This window comes from Pistacia vera, unplaced genomic scaffold, assembly GCF_008641045.1.
Source record: "Pistacia vera cultivar Batoury unplaced genomic scaffold, PisVer_v2 Contig1055, whole genome shotgun sequence".
In the NCBI taxonomy this organism is placed as follows: Eukaryota; Viridiplantae; Streptophyta; class Magnoliopsida; order Sapindales; family Anacardiaceae; genus Pistacia; species Pistacia vera.
The window spans coordinates 164,644-184,164 of NW_022195088.1; the positions used below are offsets into that span (position 1 = coordinate 164,644).

Here is a 19,521-nt window from a genome sequence, read left to right on the forward strand (position 1 = left end):
TGGATTTTGGTGGTTGGGATTGATCGAAATTTGACTTGGGAGGGACGGCTGTACAAGCCTTAATCGCTCGATTGTCGATGATTGACAAGGTCGACAGGAGTAAAGTTTAAAGGGTTTTGGTGAGTGATAATCGAGAAAGAGAATAATGGTGGTATGAGGTCATAACGATGCCGAAATCGGAAATGAAATATAAATTTGAATAATAAAGTGGTATTTTAAAAGTTTGTGAGTGGGAAAAAGTCATTTACTCAGCTTTTATATTATTAACATTCATCTCATTTACCAGGTCTCAACCCTCGATCCGAATCCTTAGTGCCATAGCATAGACACAAAAATGAGAACAAATTGCCTTGTCTATACGTCTTTATTTCTTTTTAATCTAATTTTTGTTTTCAGTGTAAATCACAAAATCGGTTTCCACTGTAGTGGCCTGTTTGGTCTTGGAGAAGGCAATGATGGAGACTCAATCTATTAAATGTTCGATTTAGTATGTATAGTTTATGTGCTTAGTTACAAGAAGAAAATAAAAAAATGATGATCAGGTGCATATGTTAGCCGGCGGCCAGCTCAGGTTTTGCTATCATGCAGTTTAATTTATTCATCGCTATCACCATTGTCCACCGAGAAAAACAACCTTTTAGGTCGCATGGCTTGCTCTAATAAATAATTCTGTCGCCAGCGAATGCGTATACAACAGATATAAGACGTCAAAATGGTATGGGAAAGAATATGAATAAATCAAATTAAGGTTCCCAGAAGACCTTTAACAAGGAGGGAAATAATGCATCTCAAAGTTCAATGGAATCTCCTAATCTATTATAAACAGACAAACACATCATGCTTTACAAGGAAAGAACAGGTTTCGAAAGACCTTGCCTTAAAACAGACAACTCGGCCAACCCCTCAACGCACAAAAACCATGCTAGCTCCTCTGCCTACTAATCCGTTCAGTATGAAAACTCATGGCCTCTTATTGATATATATTTCTTGACCCAAATAGCAATGTCTTCTGCACAGGCCAGGGCTTGCGGTGTTTGCAGAAGAAGTTCAAGAGTAGCAAACTCATGCACAGCATCCTTGTAATCAAGATGGGGCGCATCTACATTAACCTTCTGTAGTTCTTCTGAGTAAGCAATGGCTCGATCCCTCATCCAGTCATGTTCTGCAACAACTGTCAGTGTTGGGGGCATCTGCTTCAGAGGTGGACCTCTCCCTGGGATAAGAGGGTTGGCAGCAGGGTGATCTAAGTTGAACTCATCCTCATGTAGGAAAAGTTTCCATGCTTGTAAGCACATAGGCTTGTTGTAGAAGTAGGAATTCGACAGCTTAATTTCCGAATTCGTGGGAACACTCCCCATGAAGAAAGGATACATGAGAACTTGAGCCACAACCTTCACAGGATCCAAAAGCTTTCCTGCTTCTACAGCCTTCCTGGCCACATAGTCAGCTATGTTTGCACCACAGCTCACCCCAAGGAGTACACACCTGTTCTGACAACAGGACCAAGTTACTCATAAAGCACCTCTCATAAAAACATGATGAAAAGAACACAACACAAGTAATAAGCAAATAAGATTGCTCCTTTTATAAAGCATGCCAGGAACATTGAACAGAGTACTGCGAAAGGTTTTGCAGCAAAACAGTGCATCCTCAGTTGGGAACGCTATTGATCACCAGAACTTCACCGTCTCCACGCGGATGTCTTTGGCTTGCAGGGATTCAAGACTCTTTTCCACCACTAAAAATTCGAACTTCAAATACAAGCTCTTTGCATGGCTATCTAGCTGTTCTCCAATTGCTTGGAGCTTAATGTTGCTTCCAACACAAGTTATTCTAAAGCGGTTTGTGGTTTATTATTGCCTGAACGGTTGGCTAGGCTGTCCATTAAACTGCGCCATTGGTGGCCATGGGGCAGGCCTGTGTCATGCCCAAGTCCACAACATGAACTAAACTCTCTCCCTCAAAGGCTTCCATATCGACGCATTCGCTATGAAATGACCGAATTGGATTTGTGGGCAAATTTCATAAACAAGGCTTAAGGCTTCATCCATCTCTGATGTAATATCCATTGTTTTCGTCATGGGGCCTATGACTCCTACAGCTCCAAGTGGTTGAACTTGAGCAAGGCATCAAAGTCCTTGAACGAAGCAGGAAGCCACTCGCTGAAACGATGTTCCAAAGACAAGGGCATACCCTCAATTCTGAAGTAAAGTAAGCATGCACTTTATCACGGCAAGCCACAGCCTCTGCGCAAGCAATGAGTTGTTGGACTAATTTCATCCCATCTCCATTCCCTTCCTCCTGACTCCTGTCTCCTCGGCTCCCATCATGGATAAGGCTGCTTCCTCCATGGCCTCAATTGCTAGGTATCCGCGTGTAAGCCCATATATGGTCACGGAATTGTCTAATGCTTATATCCGTTTAACTCACTTGGCTTTTTTCTTAGAATTTTCCTCTGAGTCCTCAGTGGCGTTGGCATCTAGTGCTGTTAGCTTCCCGAATGATTCTTTTGCATCCCCAAAGATGTCTTTCACTTTATCAAACACTGTCTTTAGCTTGTCTGGAGTTGGAAGCTGAAAATCGGATTAAAATGGCACAAACAGATTAGATTGAACGTCAACCACCTGTGTAGCCCTAAAAATTGAACCTAATGTCTAGTTAAACAAGATAGATGACCAAAATCCAAGAAAATTAATGCTCACCTCAATGACATCAGTAGTAGAAAGTGCAGCTCTCAAATTGCCATTTTCCTACATATTCACCGTGTATAAGAACCAAGATAATGAACAGATAAAAATTATCCTTCACCATGGTTTTACAAATAAATAGCTTTGATCGAGATTAAATACAACCTAAGTGAAAAGTTAAATGCTAATTGGTGTGAAGCAAAGGGCACAGGAGTATTACCACAAGTTTGTATCCGTATCTGAATTCAGTAGCCGACCGCAATACACGAAATTGCTTGAATGCTGTCTTCTGTATCTCCTTCTCATCCTACTTGGAAAAGAGGAGCAGCAGTGAGTACAATATGACAATTACAAGTAAAATACGGCAATCTCAACTAGGAAGATAATCCAGTGTGTGAGCTCTATGCCAGTCAAAGAATTAACTTTAATTAGCTTAACACAGAGTAAGCTATCTGAACCAAGCTTTACACCATTAGAATCCTTAAAAGTATAATCACGAATTGCCAATGAAAGTTAAAGTTTTGTCAAGCCATCAAAAGAGTAAAAGTTTTGGCGAACAAGGGAAAAAGTGGAAAGAGAACTTACCCTGTAAATAACAGCAGCAAGATTTCTAGCAAGTGTATCTTTGTATATATATTTGCCAAGAAAATTATCTTTTGCAGCAACCATGATTTTGGCAGTGGTGCCCCCTGATACTATACTAAGTGGGTACCAAAGATAAACCTACGCAAAAACGAGAACTTTAACACAATAAACACTCAATCAACATCACTGTAAAGAGTACAATTTGAAAAGATTACTACTAACATTGGCCATACGAATGAAGATAACAAAACGAGGGTTGCCATCGTCTTCAATCTTGGGCAAGGAAGGAGGAGGAGGTCTTTGAAACTGGCGAGGTTGCATTCCTCTTTTCCCCTTAGCTTCAACTACCAACATTTGTCTCTGACGAGGGGACTTTAGGGTTGTGATTCTAGAAGAGAAAAGCGAGTGCTTAACAAGCACGTCTTCGTGGGTTCTTGAACTCGATAAAGGAAGCCGAACCAGCGCGTTTAGAGACATTCCCACCTCCATTTTTGCGTTTCTTCGCTATTCTTTCTCTGTTTCTCTTTATTTTTATTTTTTTGTGTTAGTGTTACTTCACTTGATCTCTGCGTGTGTATTTCTTATCCACATACAGAGTACTGTCGCTGGAATGGCCCGAGAGTTACGGTGACATTTGCACCATACACGTGGCAGATATATAATTGGCAAATGAGTCGCTAACTTTTGACAAGAAACGATGTCGTTTCACTGTAAATTGTTTTCGTGATTATCTTCTCCTCTGTGGCGGCGAGGTTATCAAGATGTTTACGGAGATGGATTATAACAAGTTTGACCAAATGCTTAAACCGAAATTTGAAGGGCTTTTGGAAAACCCAGGTTTGACCAAGTCATTTATGTATGAGATTTCTACACAATTAAGCATTGGTTTGCTCAAATTTATTTGCTTAATTTTACAGTGGCAGTTTAGAGATTGTTTCAACTGCAGAAGTGAAAGAGAAGCAAAAGAACGTCTAATGTACATTCTCTCTGAAACTCTCACTTGTACATTAGACTACTTCTTCTTTATTTAATTGGTTTTTCTTGAACCCAGTTGCAGTAGCATGTCGTAATTGCAGACGTGTGAGTGTTATTATTTTATGTTAAGTTAAGGGAGTTGTTTTAGGAGCATTTCCAGCAAGAAGCTGCAATGATGGGCTTAGATTTCCACCCAAGAACCAAGCACCCTTTCTCTTCAACAATGGTGTAGCCTTCACAAACCTTGACCTTCTTCAGCCACTGCTTGGCCTGCATTATCATCTTGATTGCCACCGGTTGAAACCCAGCACGACTCATTCTCCTGCGCCATTGGTCAACCCTCTCGTGCCTCTCCACCCTGGCTGGCCCTTCACAGCTCACTATGTTCTTTATCTCTTCTGCGAAAAAGAACTGCTCCATCTTGGCACGTCTCGTGTCATACTTGGGTAACATTGCATCTAGTGAGTCAAATATAGCTGAATAGTAATGCAATGCCTCCATGAACCTCCCTAGAAAGAATGGCCCATTATGGCTTGAGTCTTGCTCAACTAAAACGAACACTTTTGGTGATAGCTCGTGTAATCTTTGTAAAACAGAGTTTAATGCACCTCGGCTCTCTTTCACTACGCAATGGAGCTGGAGAATGCTATTGATCACCAGAACTTCACCGTCTTCCACGCGGATGTCTTTGGCTTGCAGGGATTCAAGACTCTTTTCCACCACTAAAAATTCGAACTTCAAATACAAGCTCTTTGCATGGCTATCTAGCTGTTCTCCAATTGCTAGGAGGCGTTCAATGTTGTTTCCAACACAAGTTATTCTAAAGCGGTTTGGTGGTTTATTATTGCCTGAACGGTTGGCTAGGCTGTCCATTAAACTGCGCCATTGGTGGCCATGGGGCAGGCCTAGTGTCATGCCCAAGTCCACAACATGAACTAAACTCTCTCCCTCAAAGGCTTCCAGTATCGACGCATTCGCTACGAAATGACCGAATTGGATTTGTGGGCAAATTTCATAAACAAGGCTTAAGGCTTCATCCATCTCTGATGTAATATCCATTGTTTTCGTCATGGGGCCTATGACTCCTACAGCTCCAAGTGGTTGAACTTGAGCAAGGCGATCAGAAAGTCCTTGAACGAAGCAGGAAGCCACTCGCTGAAACGATGTTCCAAAGACAAGGGCATTACCCCTCAATTCTGATAGTAAAGCTGAAGCATGCACTTTATCACGGCAAGCCACAGCCTCTGCGCAAGCAATGAGTTGTTGGACTAATTTCATCCCATCTCCATTCCCTTCCTCCTTGACTCCTGTCTCCTCGGCTCCCATCATGGATAAGGCTGCTTCCTCCATGGCCTCAATTGCTAGGTATCTCTGCGTGTAAGCCCATATATGGTCACGGAATTGGAGTCTTGGCAAGGTATTCAAGCTACTACTACTCCCATTGTTACCACCACTATAGAGACTACTACTTTCGCTAGAATCATCAGCTAATAGTGTCAACTTCAGCCTCTTATGGCTTTTAGTTTCATCTAAAATGTCTGACAATGTGCAAGAACCATTCTCCGCAGTGGCAACATTGAAGAACGGATGACATGCTATTGCCAAGAAGTTGAGGTCAAGGGCTTCGCCCTCATAATTTTCATCATCACCATACAATCCAGGGCGACATCGGAGATGAGCAGGTTCCATTATATATCTTGCCTTCTATTGCTTAGAACATTCTGGGAAAATGTTCTGAGACCCAGCTGCAGAGTTCAAGGGATATTTATTGTGTTTCCTTGTTTGGGTGACATTTACAAGGACAAGGTCACATATTGAAAGCTAAACAATGAGAAAATATTGAAAGAGAAATCATTTTAATAACTTTGTCTTGCGCAAAGTCGACAATGTAAGCCCTAGAACAATGTTAACATAGTGCACTCAGAGTACATTCTTTCACATTCATTATCACAGAATCCCTACAGCCTCGGAACTTTATTCCCTTGTTAATTTACCCTAGGCTTCATATTCTTATCCAGCTGAAACAGTTTATCCATACGTTACTGTCATTTCCTGATATGCAGTATTTTTTTGCGTTAACGACACTTTTTCCTACCCAAATAATGGTCTAATGACACTTTCACATTCACTAATTTTTAAAATATCACTTTACTACCCAAATTTATATTTCAACAGCGAACAGAGAACAAATTCGGTTCAGACTGTTGGAGCTTTTGAAAATGAGAGATTGATGAGTCTTTTGGTGGTAGAATGTTGGATTTTGGTGGTTGGAATTGATCGAAATTTGACTTGGGAGGGACGACTGTACAAGCCTTAATCGCTCGATTGTCGATGATTGACAGGGTCAACAAGAGTGAGGTTTAAAGGATTTTGGTGAATGATGATCGAGAAAGAGAATAGTGATGGTATGGGGTCATAACGATGCCGAAATCGGAAATGAAATATAAATTTGAATAATAAAGTAGTATTTTAAAAGTTTGTGGGTAGGACAAAGGCATTTACTCGGCTTTTATATTATTAACATTCATTTCATTTACCAGGTCTCAACCCTCGACCCGAATCCTTAGTGCCATAGCATAGACACAAAAATGAGAACAAATTGCCTTGTCTATACGTCTTTATTTCTTTTTAATCTAATTTTTGTTTTCAGTGTATATCACAAAATCGGTTTCCACTGTAGTGGCCTGTTTGGTCTTGGAGAAGGCAATGATGGAGACCCAATTTATTAAATGTTCGATTTAGTATGTATAGTTTATGTGCTTAGTTACAAGAAGAAAATAAAAAAATGATGATCAGGTGCATATGTTAGCCGGCGGCCAGCTCAGGTGTTGCTATCATGCAGTTTAATTTATTCATCGCTATCACCATTGTCCACCGAGAAAAACAACCTTTTAGGTCGCATGGCTTGTTCTAATAAATAATTCTGTAGCCAGCGAATGCGTATACAACAGATATAAGACGTCAAAATGGTATGGGAAAGAATATGAATAAATCAAATTAAGGTTCCCAGAAGACCTTTAACAAGGAGGGAAATAATGCATCTCAAAGTTCAATGGAATCTCCTAATCTATTATAAACAGACAAACACATCATGCTTTACAAGGAAAGAACAGGTTTCGAAAGACCTTGCCTTAAAACAGACAACTCGGCCAACCCCTCAACGCACAAAAACCATGCTAGCTCCTCTGCCTACTAATCCGTTCAGTATGAAAACTCATGGCCTCTTATTGATATATATTTCTTGACCCAAATAGCAATGTCTTCTGCACAGGCCAGGGCTTGCGGTGTTTGCAGAAGAAGTTCAAGAGTAGCAAACTCATGCACAGCATCCTTGTAATCAAGATGGGGCGCATCTACATTAACCTTCTGTAGTTCTTCTGAGTAAGCAATGGCTCGATCCCTCATCCAGTCATGTTCTGCAACAACTGTCAGTGTTGGGGGCATCTGCTTCAGAGGTGGACCTCTCCCTGGGATAAGAGGGTTGGCAGCAGGGTGATCTAAGTTGAACTCATCCTCATGTAGGAAAAGTTTCCATGCTTGTAAGCACATAGGCTTGTTGTAGAAGTAGGAATTCGACAGCTTAATTTCCGAATTCGTGGGAACACTCCCCATGAAGAAAGGATACATGAGAACTTGAGCCACAACCTTCACAGGATCCAAAAGCTTTCCTGCTTCTACAGCCTTCCTGGCCACATAGTCAGCTATGTTTGCACCACAGCTCACCCCAAGGAGTACACACCTGTTCTGACAACAGGACCAAGTTACTCATAAAGCACCTCTCATAAAAACATGATGAAAAGAACACAACACAAGTAATAAGCAAATAAGATTGCTCCTTTTATAAAGCATGCCAGGAACATTGAACAGAGTACTGCGAAAGGTTTTGCAGCAAAACAGTGCATCCTATAAGGTTGGCACACTAAGATGCTCCTTTTATAAAGCATGCCAGGAAGCTCCTTATAAAATATCAACTATTGCAAATTGCAATTACAGCCATTGGATCATTGACTCTCATACATAACGTAATTCAAGGCTTCTTAAACATATACAAACACATAAACATGCCAGAAATTAATCAAAACCAAGAACAGATAAATTTCATTTTAAGCCAGGGGATAGGAAATATACCTAGAGGGATCACCATGAGCAGCCAACCAAGGTTCAACCATAGACACACCAAAACCATCAAAAACATGCCTCTCTTTTTCCCCATTCCAATCTGTGCCAAATTAGCCTGCTTTTTTAACCAATTCAACACCTTAAATCCCTCCTCAAACGACGAGGATACCTACTCTCTGGCGCCAACCTATACCCAACCGCTATAACAATTACATCACACAACTGGCAATCTTCTACAAAAAGCATCGTTTGCAAACGAGTCCAGCTCCCACTCACAAACCCCCACCATGAAACTGCAACATAACAGGCAGTTTCTTGTAGCATTATTTCTTCCGTCGTGAGAGAGAATAGCCTTGTAAACATGACATTATCCAAAGACGAGTCAACAACTGTATCAGGAAGAAATATACGGAGAGTGAGACCAGAATAGGGATCTATGTGGATATCTTTAGTCGCCACCCCATCAACGGAAGTGGGATTGTTGGGGGCTACGGGTCCGTCGGGCCTTGAAGTGGTGACAAAGGAAGATAATTGAGTTTGTGCTTGGACAGTTAGATTGTGTAGTTGACGTTTCTTGGAGTTTGAAGAAGATACTGTAGAGTTTGACAGTTAAACTTGGCATTGCTTGTGAGCAAGATGCTGAGAAAGATTAATGGGGACGAGGATCGAGATTTTTTTTGGTTTCGTGAAGCAGTCATTAACAAGAACGAGGGAAAAGAGGAGGAAGAGACTGGTTCTTCAAGTTGAATCGTAATTATAATCTTTTTCTCGATGGCGTCTGTGACTGGACTGGATGAGGATGTCTAAAAAGAAAGTTTTGTTAATTATGCCGAGGATGATTGTACTTTCAAAGTCCAAATGGAAGCTGGAAGGTTCCGCAGACGCTGTTGGTTTAGAGTTTGACAGCCCCTGATGTGGGGGATGATGAAATGGAGCTTCTTGGTTGTCAGCGGTGTTACATGGGTGGGTCCCGATTGCGGGCCGCGTGATTGCCATCTGGAATGATTAATCTTACCTTTTACTTCCATAACAGCACATGGTTTCCCAACCTGGGCCACGATACGAATCCAATCTTTAGATTCACAAAGCCCATTCTTCCCTGGAGAAAAAGATACAGGCTCTTGGTTCACAATTTTGTATTTTTTTGAAAAAAGATTTTAAAAATATTAAGAAAAAATAAATTAAGTGAATATTATGATGTAGGATTTATAAATTAATAAAATACCCTTATATTATTTTTTTACAAAATACCCCTTAATAAAAAATTAAAAGTTAACAAAAACACCAATCCACCCTCAAATACGGACAGCAGGCCACCACCGTCAGAGGATAGCCAGAGTCGCCCTATCGGTGTAGACCGGCTGGATTTTGTGGTCGTTGCAAGATGACCTTTTCCGACCAGATCCACTATGGATCTGATCGGCAAAGGCCAGATCTACGACTAGATCTGGTAGTTATTAGTCAACGACGGCAAACAACGGTGTTGTTGATGGTCAATGACGAGTGTGTTGTGTCGGTTACCGACTGGTTACGGCAAAGATCTGGCTGTCAATGGTTAGATCTTTGGCCTTAGATCTGACTTTTTCGGCTAGATCCACCGTGGATCTGGCTGAAAAAGGCTAGATCGGTGCTATCGGCAGATTCAACTGGTAGTGCACCATCCTACCAGATTTCGACCATTTTCGGCAGTGGTGGGTCGGAATCTGGTAAATGTGGATTGCCAGGGTATTTTTGTAATTTTTTAAAAAATATTTAGGGGTATTTAATTAAATTAATAAATTTAAAGGGTTTAAAAAAAGTTGAATAATATTGTGAATTTTTAGATATTTTACTGTTTAACTTTTTAGGGAATACTAAAAGTAGTATTCCTGAATGCAACCAAACGTAAGAGTCCTCAAGCTCTTTCAAATGGCTACTATTCAGTATTCAGTGTTCAAGCTAATGAGAGTTTTTGAATGATTTTTATAACATCTTTAGTATCATATTTTATTATTGGATACATCCCCTTTCCAATTAACAACCCCCATCCTGTGAGGCTCAGGCCCTCTCAAATAAAATAAAAAAAGAACCCGGAAAGTAAAAGTGCAAAGGTAGCTATGACTTAGTTTCCAGCTGCCCCCGAACCAGACAACACTGCAAGTTGCAACAAATTAACCCAACTCTGCTAAATTAAAGACAAGATTTAACACAATCTATGGCTGGAAAATTTAACACACTTGGATTCAAGAAGCATATGCAAGCAGCTCTGTCTTTTTCAAATAAGGCCATGTCTGTTCATAGAATCACCCAAGCCTCTATTGCTCCGTCTCCTCCTCTTGTGTCGATCAATTTCACAACGTTCTTGAGAGGACCTCCAGAAATATAGTCACCCACGTTGGCTTCCCCCACCCGAAATCAATATCATAAAATGAAAAATTACAAACTGGTGCAAATGTAAAATTCCATGTCGTGGCTTATAAGCATGCATAATTCCTCTTTCAATGACTCTGTAATCTCTTCGTATGCAACTTCACTTTGAAGTTTCTTCACATGCTTCCTACTAAAATCTTGTTTTCCAGTCCTTAATTCACGAACAAACCCTGTAGTTCTATATCACTCTCATCTTTTTGCGCCGGAAAGTACCCTACAAGGCTCCCGATTGAGTCGTCAGGCAACGGTGGTTCTGTTTTCTTCGTATATTCACAGATTGTGATAACAAAGAGAGCTTTGAAAACCCTGAATTCGATCTTGATGCATTCATAGCGCATTTCCAAATGAGGGCTGTTACAACTTCAACGCGTGTAGGTTGCTGCACGCTCGCGCTGGCGTATGGACTTAAGAGCAGCGATTTTGGCGCATAAAAAACAAACTTTTACAACACACTTGCCTTTCGTGAAGTTGAGTAGAGCCGGTGGTGGTAAAACGCCTTCAGAGAAACTCCTGGGTGGGAATAAGGTCGATGCAATATATAATGGCCGCTGCTGCAACTCAGAGCCAATATCCGCGGCGGCCCAGCTCTTGATGAACGTGCTTAACGTGGCTGCGTCGCCTAATTTGTGAGAAAGACACACGCCGATCGCAACACCACCACAACTGAAAAAATTTGATTGAACAAGTAGTAGAGCGTCCCTGCCTGCGGCTTCTGTGGAGTCAACCTCAACAGGAAGGAACTCTTTAAGTGCATCTGCGTTGGGTTGTTTAAGAAAGTCTGATAGCAGGCAGGCCACTCGAGCTTCGACATAAACAGCTCCATAGTCGCTACAATCAATCTCGATGTTATCTTTTACTCTTCCTGCAAGTGGGAAAAAGTAAGTCAACGTATCAGAGAGTGATTTCTTTAACCCATGGGAATCAGCTGCGTCACCATTGAAGGAGTAGAAGAGAAGTAGAGGTTCATAAGTTGGAGGAGCGAGCTGATCTAAAAGGGATAGCTTGAAATTTCTCAAGTTATGAGGAGTTGAAGAAGAGGGTTTGATGATTTCTTTAGCTGTAATCTCAACTTTCATCTTCGGAAATCTGGTTGGATAATCTCTCCTGCAATCTGTCAAGCTATACTGATGTAAAGCATTTGCTTTAATATTGAAAGTCCAGTTCTGCCGTAAATCAAGCGTTCAGTGCACCGACTTTATTAATTAATTAAGACTCGACGACTTTTCTCCACCCGAAATAATGGGTTATTGGCACCCTCTCACTTTACTATCTAAGATGACGAACATAAAACAAATTTGATTTTATAATGAGATGACGAACATAAAGCAATTTCAGTTCAGACTATCAAGGTTGTTGAAGAAGGGAGATTGATAGGTCTAAAAGGTTAGATTTTGGTAGTTATGACTTGCGAGGAGTGAATGGACAAATCCTAATCATTCGATTGTAGTGATTGACAGAGTCAATAAAAATAGGATTTAAAAAGTTTTTGTGAGTGATGATCGGAGAAGAAAATGATAGTAGTGTAGGGTCATAGAGATGCCAAAATCGAAAATAGAATATAAATTTAAATAGTAAAATGATATTTAAAAGTCAGTAGATGAGAAAATGTTATTAAGTCATTATTTGGGTGAAAAAAATAGTTTACTCTTGATTAAAAAAAAAAAAAAACAGTAATTCAACCCATTAACAAATATTATTCTTAATATATTTATCATAGAATAAACTAATAAAGATTGAAGAGTGCTTGACTTAATTTTCAGCTTAATTAAAGAAGGAAAATAATACAGTCACTGACGATAGTATACCGAATTTATACACCGAATGACGTGGTAAAATCCTAACTGTTGATTAATTTTAACTTAATATTAATCAACGGTTAAAATTTTTTCACATCATTTAGTATATAAATTCGACACACTATTTTGATAACGGTAGCATTACTCGTTAAAGAATTAGCTGGCCTTCCCATGTGTCTTTCTTTATATGTTGGTGGGAGGCGGCATGGCGTTGACGGTTCTAATTAGGAATTTAATTACTAATAAATTAAAATCTTTATCCATATATTTAATGTATAAACTTAGGAGAATACTTTGATGTAATAATTTTGAACAATATATACAACTGTTCTATTCCACTTTGGTCACAAAAGTACAACTTTACCAGACACCTGTTCTGACCAAATTACCTTTAAAGCCCAAGTTAGATTTTCAAAGTACAAATTAATAACACAAATCACATGTGAAAATTTTAAAACAATATCTTTTGACAATAATTCACCTTTGAAATTTGAGAAACTGCTTTAAGAAAAAAATTGTAGATGTAACAGAGAAACAAATTGGATTATCCCATCTGTCCATTAAAGTTGACCAAATAAAACCCATAATCAAAAAGAGGATAAGATTTGATTTAGAATTTGGAAAAAAAATTATATATATTATTATTTTATTATGTTGCTTTCTTTTGAGTGTGGTACATAACCATTGACTATAGTATTAGATTTTAAATTTAATAATCGACCCATGTTATTAATTAAAGAGAAACGAATTGCCTAATTAAAGATTAATTTAGTATAAGTCTTACATAGTGTCATGGATAGACCTGGCAAAACGTGCGGATGGACTAGGTATGGCTCGAGCCCAACAATATGGGTCCAAAAACTAGATCTGGACCCTACCCTATGCGGGCATGGGTGGACTCATGGATATCCATACTGTTTACTTTAATTTGTAATTTTTACAATTACATGCTCACAATTTACAATAATTTTTTATTAGAATTAAAGTGTACCAAACAGGGGGGATATCGATTCTTTTGGATACGTTGATAATGATCCTAATCTGGTCGATAGCCTATTAGAATTAAAATTTACAAGGAAGATGTTAATAAAGGTGTCATTGGCCTCATTGGGTTGAGCTCCAAGATACTTGGATTCAAAGAAGCATAAGCAAGAAGGTCCTTGTCACGTTCAAATAATGTCATGTCCTTTTCACTCAGAATCACCAAAGCCTCTATTGATCCATCGCCTTCTCTAGAGTCCATCAGCTTCACCAGATTCTTCAGAGTCACGCCTGGAATAGTCACCCACGTTGGCTTTCCCCACCCAAAATCAATTTCATAAAATGGGAAATTACACATATTTGTTAGTTTGTAGAATTCTATGTCACGGCTTTTAAACATGCTCACTGCCTCTTTGAATGTCTCCGTAATCGCCTTGAATGCGTCGTCTTGAAGTTTCTTCACATACTTCTTACTGAAATCTTGTTTTCCTCTTCTAATCTCACGAACCAACCCTTGTAATTCTATCTCACTCTCGTCCTTGTGGGCTGAAATGTGAGCGCCGAGGTTACCGATAGTGTTTTCAGGCAACGGTGGTACAATCTGTCTACGTAAATTCACAGATTGGGACAAGAGAGATGGCCTCAAAATCCTTGAGTTTGATCTTGCAGCGTTCAAAGCACATTTCCAAATGAGTGCGGTCACAGCTTCGGCTCGTGTTGGATTTTGCACGCCTGGACTGGCAGTTATGGCCTTAAGAGCATCAATCTTTGGCGCAGCGAAAACTAATCTCCGTAAAACACACTTCTCTTTCGAGAAGTTAAGTGCCATAGAAGTCATGGTAGATAAATTCCTCGGCGGGAACAAGGATGATGCATTGAATAATGGAACCACGGTATCGCCTACGCCAAGAGCTGTGGCGGACCAGCCCTTCAGGAACGTGCCATACGTGGCTCCATCTGTTAACTTGTGCGAAAGGCCGACCCCAATGGCAACACCGCCGCAATTGAAGAAGGTGGATTGAACAAGTATTAGAGAGTCTGTGCTTGATTCAGTCGAATCCAGCTCAAATGGCAAGAACTGATTAAGTGCTTCCAAGTCAGGATGTTCCAGAATTTCCGACAGAAGACAGTTGACTCGTGCTTCCACACAACCAACTCCATAGTCGTTACAGTCAATCGTGAAATTGTCTTTTATTCTTCCGGCTAGTGGGAAAAAGCGAGTTAACGTATCGGCTAGCGATTTCTTTAGGTGGTGGGAATGCTCAGCAATGGAGGCATGGTGAGTTGTGTCACCATTTGGGTAGAAGAAAATCATAGGTCCATAAACTGCAGGAGCGAGCTGATCAAGAAGGGATAGCTTGAAACTTCTTAAATTATCAGGGGTTGGAGAGGACGGTTTGATAATTTCTTTTGCAACGATGTCAACTTTCATCTTTGCCAATTAGAATTACTCTCACAATCTCTTGTTTTTTCGTACGCTGTTGTGTTATAATTCAAGGATTAAATAGCCCCTGGAATCGATTCAACATTAAGTCTCTGCAGGCTGTGCACAAAATTCAAGCAGGAATAAGTTTCGTAGAACAATTCAGAAAATGATTAATAAAGTTAATGAAACAAAGCTTTAGTGTGCCATATGTTGCAAGGAATTTTCATAGCGTTGAAGAATATAAGAGCTAGGCAGCCGGCAGTGCTTTTACGCGAACCTCAACTAATTTCTTGATCAGGGGTGTCTGGATCAGTTTACACGCACTTCAATTAATCCCTCGACTAGGGATGTTTAGACCAGTTTACGCACATCTCAACTAATCTCCTAAACTAATCTCCCAACTGGTGGTATCCGAACTAATTTGCGCACACCTCAACTAATCTTCCGATCGAGGGTGTTCGAACTAGCTTGGGTACACCTCAATCAATCCTATAAGACCCTGAAGTTGACGACCAAGTAACCTCCTCAGTGACTACCTCTATTAGGGCCTCTGTGGACTCAAACTCAAAAATTTATAAAATCTCATTTTACTATTTTACCACCAAACCATTTAATGATGGTTGTAATACTGTATTTCCTTCTAGAGAATGTAAACAATATTAGAGCGGACTGTACAAGTCACTTGAGAACAAGATTAAACCTGTCTCCATACTTGATTGGGATAATTGAAAACAAGACAATCATATATTATAATTGAATGGGACGAAGTAAGTTTAGATGATAACAAATCGATTGGTTGAATATATATATAAAGTCAACTCTTCATGAAATAGATATCTCGAATAAAAATAATAATAATAATAATAATAAAGAATATCTCTTTAATTTTGTTTCCAGGGCCATTTTTATTTCCATGACTTGGCCTGGCAGTACCCAGCCGGGCCTCCCTTTTTGTTTTGTTTCAGTGAAGCATCCCACACCGAATCCTAGATAAAATGATTTATTTGGATTTGATTTAAAAAATGAAATGATCAACGTTACTGTAACTATACTCTTACTATCACCCCAATTATGAATTTTTTATCCTTATCATTTGCAAGCGAATCCGCTTACACTAGTGTTTTTAATAGGAGCAAGGCGATCCATTGGTTTACATAGTCAGGGGAAGAAAGAGATTTTTCAATGTTATACGTAAGAAAAGTTGTGTGCAATGAAAAGAGTAATGTTAGGTCTACAACTCAATCCATAACCTTTTCTTATAGCCTTCGACGTGGTAACTCGTCATTGGTCAGTTCAAAAAATAGGTCTCGCCTATTTGTATGAGTCCCACGTGCCATTTACGAGCTAACCAATGACAAATTATTACGTCAAGGATTGTGAGATTAGATTGTGAACCTAATATTACTTGCAATGAAAAATGCAGGCACGGCTTAGGGAGGTTTTTTTTTTACTTAATTTAAATTGACTATTGAATAAAGAATATTTCTACTCCATCTGACTAGTTCCGATTTCGAGTCCCGGGCAACCCATTATGACTATGTTTCACTTAATTCAGCATGGTTGCATGGTTTTTAGTGGACATGATGTGCATAAGATCCAGTCTTAGAATTGTGATTCATGTTGTAGTTAACATTTTACTATAATAATCTCCTAGTTTGTACCTCAGCAAATTGATGAAATGGTATGCGTAAGGGGTGAGCATGGGTACAGGGTAGAACCGGAATCGACCCTATTGGGGTCCAGTCCAATTCTGGAAAAATGGAACTGAGAATTCCTGGGTTCGGATCTGATTCCAACAATGCTGGAACCAGAATCGGATTTGGAACTGGAACCGGAACCGAGGTCCGGGTGCCTGAGTAGGAACTGGGACTGAACTATAATTTTTGTAAACTATTGGAGGTGTATTTGTAATTTTTTGGGGGTGTATTCGTCATTTTTTAAATGGTATGGAGTAATTAAAACTAACCCACGTTGCCATAAAATATAAGTGATTGAACTATACATCCGATAAAAAAAAAAATGGGATGCATTGAGATTAGCAAACAGAGTAGTTGGAAATAGTTGAATTTCTTAAATCATATCCCATCTTCCAAATAAACAAAACATATCCCTCGGAAAACGACTGCCAACTATCTGTTAATCAAGACATTTTAGATAAAATATCAAATAAATCAATTCAAATGGCCTCCGGGGCCCTGCCCACAACAAAGAACAACCAGCGAGACAATTCTAACATACATTATTTAAACACAATTAATAAACTAATTGATTAACCAAAAGGAAAGAAATAAGCAAGCAAAGAAGAACACAGAATACAGTAGATTATAGTGATTCAGCTTTGCAGCCTACACCTACTCTCTAAGGATCACAGTAGGGCATTTTCATTACTCAATCACCAAGAATGTATAATAGATGAACAAAGAACAAAGAAGAATACAAAGGAAGGGACACACCCAAATTGACAACCCTAAGTTTTGCAATTGAGATCTACCTCCTCTTCTCCAGCAGTCACACTTAAATACACAATCATCCTTCTTTAAAACAGCCTAAACCTGTTTTTGATTTCATCATAGCCGTGAGATGGCCAACAATCCAGAAGATTCTTCAGCCATGCGTTGTGTGAGGAAAAGAGAGAGAGAGATGAGAAGCTCTTGCAAGACTCAAGGATCAAAGGGCATGATATACATCTTGGTCCGGGACTGAAACGATGCCGCATGCTCCTTTGACTCTTTAACAAAGTGCTGACTTCCACCGTGGCAAATCATAAGCCACGTCAGCATATATGTTATCAGAATTTTATTAGTTTAACATATAGACACATACATGAAATGGCGATATCAAACTGTACATTGGATTCACTACAATTCTCTAAGTTCATCTACGTAATTAACTCCTGCGCTAATCATGGAACCATTATCAACATAAACAGCTTATGTGGTGGCAGCCTCCACAGCACCAGGATTAACAGTAGCAAACGAAAGCAGTTCATCATCACGCTCAAATACAGCCATGTCTTGTTCTTCCAAAGTCACCAGTGCTTCAATCCCGAGCCCATCTCTTGTATCCATCAGCAGAATAGAATTCTTCATCCCATTACTAGTAGTGGTTACCCATTCCGGTCTCCCCCAACCAAAATCCACTTGGTATACAGGAATCCAACACCAACTAGTACAAGTATACACATCTAAATTTTTGTTTGAATAATATACTTTCCTTGCATCTTTCAAACACTCTAAAATTGCTGAGAACCATTCTTTTTAAAGTTTTTTGCATGCCTATCAAGAATTTCGCTAATTCTTCCCTCATCTGTCCAACTACACTATGTAAAACTATTTTATTCTCCTCACTTGTCAATACTGAAAATATAAAAACTACGTTTCCCATAAAATTTTCAGGCATTGGCGGTCCATCGTCCTTGAACGCAAATTCAGTGATTGGACAAAGAGAGTCGGATTTAACGAATTTAAGTTTGCTCTAGAGGCAGAACTTGCACATTTATAGATTAGAGCACTTACCACTTCAACCGTTGTGGGATTTTGCACATTTTTACTGGCTATGGCCTTGAGAGATGTTATTTTTGAGGCACTAAACACAAACCTCCTGGTGACAACAGTCCCTCCTGGAAGCTTATGTGGTGGTGGCACTGGTAGATCACCACGTGGGAACAGAGTCGCTGCACTAAAATCCGGCAAAACGTTTTGATGATCACCTGTGCCACGGGCAGTGTTAGCCCAGTTGTTGATGAATTTGCCCATGCTTGACATGTCCAATATCCTATGTGACAAGCAAAAGCCAATGGCCATTCCTCCGCAGTCAAAGAAGGTGACTTGAATAACTAACGGGATGTTTGAATTAGTAGTCCACTGCAGATCGTCTGGCAACAACTGGTCCAGTGTCTCATTCTCTGGGTGCTTCAAAATTTCAGATAGCCCACAGTTGGCTCGTGCTTCCCAAATTACAGCACCCTCATCGTTACACTCAATAGATTCTGAGTCTCCAATACTTCCTGCAAGTGGGTAGTATCGGACTAGTGTTTCAGATAAGGACGTTTTGAGCAAATGCAATCTTTTGGTGGCGAAGTATGAAGCAAGATCATCAAGCTCTTTGTTGGAGTAGAATAGGAGAACAGGAACACACCAGGAAGGGATGAACTGATCAAAAAATGATAGATTGTGAAGCCTCAGGTGAGGTGGGGTTGGAGAGGAAGGCTTAATGACTTCTCTAGATATAATCTCAACTTCCATAGTTGCCATCACCATAACCTTATTCTGCAGTTAGTTTACGATAAATTTAGCTGTGGTTTTTCTGCTGAATATTGTCATTACGCGTATGTAGTAGCTTTATAGTCTTGGTGAGAATAATGTTTGCGCGAAAAGCCATACATGTAAGTCCAGTACAATTGCAGCTTGAGTGAAATACGAGGCAGCTAAATTTAGATTCTTGTAAGAAATCGCGTGGCTCATATATATTGTGACTTATAAAGTGGGCAATTTAACTTTCATTCCTGTGTCCAGATTCTACACCTTCTATGCTGCATATAGGT

The 19,521-nt window shown here is 39.7% G+C and overlaps 5 protein-coding genes and 2 pseudogenes across 5 annotated transcripts; all 7 read right to left on the minus strand.

Annotated features, from left to right (window-relative positions):
• Positions 1-454: 454 nt before the first annotated feature.
• On the minus strand, positions 455-2,069 carry LOC116128650 (probable carboxylesterase 11). Its single transcript, XM_031414413.1, has 2 exons — positions 2,000-2,069; positions 455-1,510 (listed from the first exon to the last, which is right to left on the minus strand). Exons 1-2 carry the CDS (start codon positions 2,067-2,069, stop codon positions 948-950), a joined length of 633 nt encoding a protein of 210 aa, XP_031270273.1. The 3' UTR covers positions 455-947.
• Positions 2,070-2,409: 340 nt separating this feature from the next.
• On the minus strand, positions 2,410-3,836 carry LOC116128235 (protein HHL1, chloroplastic). Its single transcript, XM_031413961.1, has 5 exons — positions 3,495-3,836; positions 3,273-3,410; positions 2,908-2,994; positions 2,703-2,750; positions 2,410-2,573 (listed from the first exon to the last, which is right to left on the minus strand). The coding sequence occupies exons 1-5, from the start codon at positions 3,759-3,761 to the stop codon at positions 2,427-2,429; spliced, it is 687 nt and encodes a 228-aa protein (XP_031269821.1). The 5' UTR covers positions 3,762-3,836; the 3' UTR covers positions 2,410-2,426.
• A 101-nt stretch (positions 3,837-3,937) lies between these two features.
• LOC116128659 (GRAS family protein RAM1-like) lies at positions 3,938-5,936 on the minus strand. The gene has a single exon (XM_031414424.1). It carries the CDS (start codon positions 5,934-5,936, stop codon positions 4,392-4,394), a length of 1,545 nt encoding a protein of 514 aa, XP_031270284.1. The 3' UTR covers positions 3,938-4,391.
• A 1,191-nt stretch (positions 5,937-7,127) lies between these two features.
• On the minus strand, positions 7,128-8,988 carry LOC116128580 (annotated as a pseudogene).
• Positions 8,989-10,467: 1,479 nt separating this feature from the next.
• LOC116128667 lies at positions 10,468-11,854 on the minus strand (annotated as a pseudogene).
• A 1,786-nt stretch (positions 11,855-13,640) lies between these two features.
• Positions 13,641-14,984, minus strand: LOC116128681 (stemmadenine O-acetyltransferase-like). Its single transcript, XM_031414439.1, has one exon. It carries the CDS (start codon positions 14,982-14,984, stop codon positions 13,641-13,643), a length of 1,344 nt encoding a protein of 447 aa, XP_031270299.1.
• Positions 14,985-17,908: 2,924 nt separating this feature from the next.
• Positions 17,909-19,222, minus strand: LOC116128689 (stemmadenine O-acetyltransferase-like). Its single transcript, XM_031414447.1, has 2 exons — positions 18,576-19,222; positions 17,909-18,143 (listed from the first exon to the last, which is right to left on the minus strand). Exons 1-2 carry the CDS (start codon positions 19,220-19,222, stop codon positions 17,909-17,911), a joined length of 882 nt encoding a protein of 293 aa, XP_031270307.1.
• Positions 19,223-19,521: the final 299 nt, after the last annotated feature.